The 3,874-nt window shown below is 36.2% G+C and overlaps 1 protein-coding gene across 1 annotated transcript; it reads left to right on the top strand.

Annotated features, from left to right (window-relative positions):
- The first annotated feature begins 566 nt into the window (after positions 1-566).
- Positions 567-1,511, top strand: LOC116598273 (olfactory receptor 52D1-like). The gene has a single exon (XM_032356828.1). It carries the CDS (start codon positions 567-569, stop codon positions 1,509-1,511), a length of 945 nt encoding a protein of 314 aa, XP_032212719.1.
- The last annotated feature ends 2,363 nt before the right edge of the window (positions 1,512-3,874 follow it).

Genomic DNA, 3,874 nt, shown 5'->3' with positions numbered 1-3,874 from the left:
ACATATGCAAAGTGGCAAATGAAAGGCTAAAGATAGAAATTGAGTTGATTGATTCTACTTCAAAAATTGTGCCAAAGTCTTCAATATCGTGTCCAGAGAGGGACAAAGGCCATTTATTTCTATTCCTCACATGAATGGCAGAGTGGATTATAAGGGTCCTTTCAATAACTCCTAGATATTTTCACAAGGTCTCTGCTAGATCACTTCCAGTTATGGAAAACTCACTGACCTGAGAGAAATACTGAATGAGAGCTTAAGGAAGAAACTCAGTAACCTCTCAGTAAATATTTATTGAACTAAGTACAGGTGTGACTAAAGATGGAATCTTTCATTGCAAATGAATGGACAAGGTGACATATAGGTCCCTAATATAGTAAGTATTACCTTTCTATACTTCTGTCATTTGGTATGTTATTACCAATTTTAGCATCATTATCCTAGTGAATTTAAATACACATGATTATGACTTGAATTGTTTTTAGCAACAAATCATTAAGGGTCTTCTTGAACTGAACCTCCATGTTTCCTCTTCAGAAGTAGTGACAAAAAGCAAAGGGAAAAGCAACATGCCTCCTCTCAACACTTCTCGTCCCTCTCCTGTCACCTTCCTGTTGATGGGCATCCCGGGACTAGAGCACCTGCATGTCTGGATTGGAATTCCCTTCTGCTCCATGTACGTGGTGGCTGTGGTGGGGAATGTGACCATCCTGGCCGTGGTGAGGGCAGAGCGAAGCCTCCATGAGCCTATGTTCCTCTTTCTCTGCATGCTCTCCATCACCGACCTGGTCCTCTCCACATCCACCCTGCCCCGAATGCTCTGTCTCTTCTGGCTCGGAGCCCATGACATTGCCTTTGATGCCTGCCTGACCCAAATGTTCTTCATTCACAGTTTTACTGCTATGGAATCAGGCTTTTTCCTGGCCATGGCCTTTGACCGTTACGTGGCCATTTGTCATCCACTGCGTCATACCACGATTCTCACTCATGCTCGCATCACCATAATGGGTATGATTGTGGTGATTCGGGGAATAGCTTTCTTTTCTCCACATCCCATCCTGCTCAAACAGCTGCCCTACTGCAGAACACGAATCATTGCCCATACTTACTGTGAGTTCATGGCTGTGGTGAAGCTGGCGTGTATGGACATAAGGGCCACCAAGAGTTATAGCCTCAGTATGGCTTCTATCATTGGCTCATGCGATGCCATTCTCATTGCTGTATCCTATGCCTTCATCCTTCGCTCTGTATTCCGCCTGCCATCCCGAGAAGCTGGCTTTAAAGCTTTGGGCACATGTGGATCACATGTCTGTGTTATTCTTGTGTTCTATTCCACAGCTGGTTTTTCCATTTTCACTCACCGTTTTGGGAAGAATGTGCCTGCACATATCCATATTTTTATTGCAAATATGTACCTTTTGGTGCCCCCTTTCCTCAACCCCATTGTGTATGGAGTAAGGACCAAGAAAATACGGGAGCGCGTTCTTAGGACATTAATGGTCAAAGTTGCTTGATTTTAGTTGGATTGACAAAATGAATGAAATAAAAGAGACGATATGAGTAAGATAACTTGCTGCTCTTACTCCTGCAAGTTGAATCGCATCTACTGCCTGAAAGTTCTCTTGCTTACTACATGTCTGTGAATTCCAAAAATTCTAATCTAACAAGTTATTTCAGCTTTGTCATTTATTAAATATTGAAGGACAAATTGTTAATCTCCTTTTATCTGTATGTCTTTTGGAGGATAATTAAAAATAGAGAGAGTGAACAATAGAAAGAGAAAAAGAAGAGAAAATGACATACATCATAAACAAAATAAGATTTCTCTAGAGAACTAAATGATGGATACTTTCCTACTCTTGCTTATGGAACAGTTTAGGGTACAACTGAAAGAAGCTTCCCCTGCTGTTTCTCTTTGTTAATATATATTTGTATGTTGGTAATAAAGAAAAAGCCATGAAGATCAATCTATCATCTATGTGACTATCTATCTAATATTATCATTCATGCTTTTAAGCATTAAGGTGGAATGTAACTAAAGGGTGTTTACTGGTGCCTTTTTTATTATTGTGGTAAAATACCATAGCTAATAATTATTATTTTAACCACTTTTAATTGTCCAGTCCAGTGATTCATGCATTCACATTGTTGTGCAATCATCACCACCAACCTTCTTCAGAGATTTTTTTTATCTTCCCCATCTGGAATTGTATGCATTAACATTAACTCCCATATTCCCTACATTCCCTGACAACTACTAGTATTCTTGCTTTCTCTGTGAATTTGGTTACTCTAGGTACTTCATCCAAGTGGAATCATAACAGTATTTGCCCTTTTGTGATGGCTTATTTCATTCAGCATAAAATCTTCAAGGCTCATTCATGTTGTAGAATACATCAGAATTTCCTTCCTTTTTAATGTTGAATAATATTCCTGTATATTATAGTGGACTATAGTTACACAGAGAAAACATATATAGATCTAGATGTAGATTCCTATCTATCATCCATCTATCTATCATCTATCATCTACCTATCTTACATTTTATTTATCCATTTATCTGTGGATGGATATTTTGCTTCTACCTTTTGGTTATTATGAATATTGTTGCTATGAATATAGTTGTATAAATATCTGTTCGAGTCCCTATTTTAATTTATTTGGGATATATATCCAGAAGTCAAATTGCTGTATCATATGGTAATTCTTTGTTTTCATTTGTAAGGAATAATCATGCCTTTTTCTACAGCATCTCCATCATTTTACATTCCCACTAGCAATGCACAAGTGTCCCAATGTTTTCATAATCACACCAACTGCTGTTTCTTTTTTTATTTTATTTTTTAAAGTAATAGCTATCCTAATAAATGTGAAGTAATGTTTCATTGTGGTTTTTGATTTTCATTTTCCTAAAAATTATTTATGTTGAACATCTTTTCATGTGTTTATTTGCCATCTGTACACATTCTTTGCAAAAATGTTTATTCAGGTCATTTGCTCATTTTCTGATCCAGTCATTTGTTGTTATTGTCATTGCTGTTGAGTTTTAGAAGTTCTTTATGTATCCTGGCTATTAATTTCTTATCAGATGTATGATTTTCAAGTATCCTCTCCCATTCCATGGGTTGCCTCCTTTTTACTCTGTTGATAGTGTCCTTTGATGCACTAAACTATTTTTTTTTTATGCACTAAACTATTTTTTCTGTCATTTTTAATTAAAGAATAATCAACATACAGTGTAATATCAGTTTCAGGTGTACAATATAGTGATTCAACACTTACCTATATCACCTGGAACTCATCACAGCAGGTATACTCCTTAATCTGCATCACCTATATCACCCATCCCCCCATCCACCTCTCCTTTGGCAACCACCAGTTTGTTCATATTTAAGCACAGAAGTTTTAATTTCAATGAAATCCAGCTTTTTTTTTTTTTTTTTTTTTTTTTTTACTTCTGTTGCCTATGCTTTGGTGTCATATCCAAGATATCGTCAAATACAATGTCATGAAGTTTTTCTTTTATTTTTTTCCTTAAGAATTTGATAGCTTTAGCTCTCCTGTTTAGGTGTTTGATCTATTTTTACTAATCTTTTATATGCTGTGAGTCCAACTTCATTCTATTTTATGTGGATCTGTAGTTTTTTCATCACCATTTGTTGAAAAAAAAATTATTCTTTCCCCATTGAATGATCTTGTAGAAATTACCTGACCATATGTGTGAGAGTTTAATTGGAAACTCTCCTTTTTATTCCATAGATCATATGTCTACCTTTAGGCCAGTAACATACTGGTTTAATGACTGTCACTTTGGAGTAAGTTCTGAAATCAGGAAGTATGAGACCTGAACTTTGTTTTTATTTTTCATAAAAAAAAT

The sequence above is a fragment of the Mustela erminea genome, chromosome 9 (assembly GCF_009829155.1).
Source record: "Mustela erminea isolate mMusErm1 chromosome 9, mMusErm1.Pri, whole genome shotgun sequence".
In the NCBI taxonomy this organism is placed as follows: domain Eukaryota; kingdom Metazoa; phylum Chordata; class Mammalia; order Carnivora; family Mustelidae; genus Mustela; species Mustela erminea.
This window is presented reverse-complemented; position numbering and strand designations above follow the sequence as displayed.

Coding starts and splice junctions, on each gene's coding strand:
- LOC116598273 (XM_032356828.1), top strand. CDS start 567: ATGCCTCCTCTCAACACTTCTCGTCCCTCTCCTGTCACCTTCCTGTTG.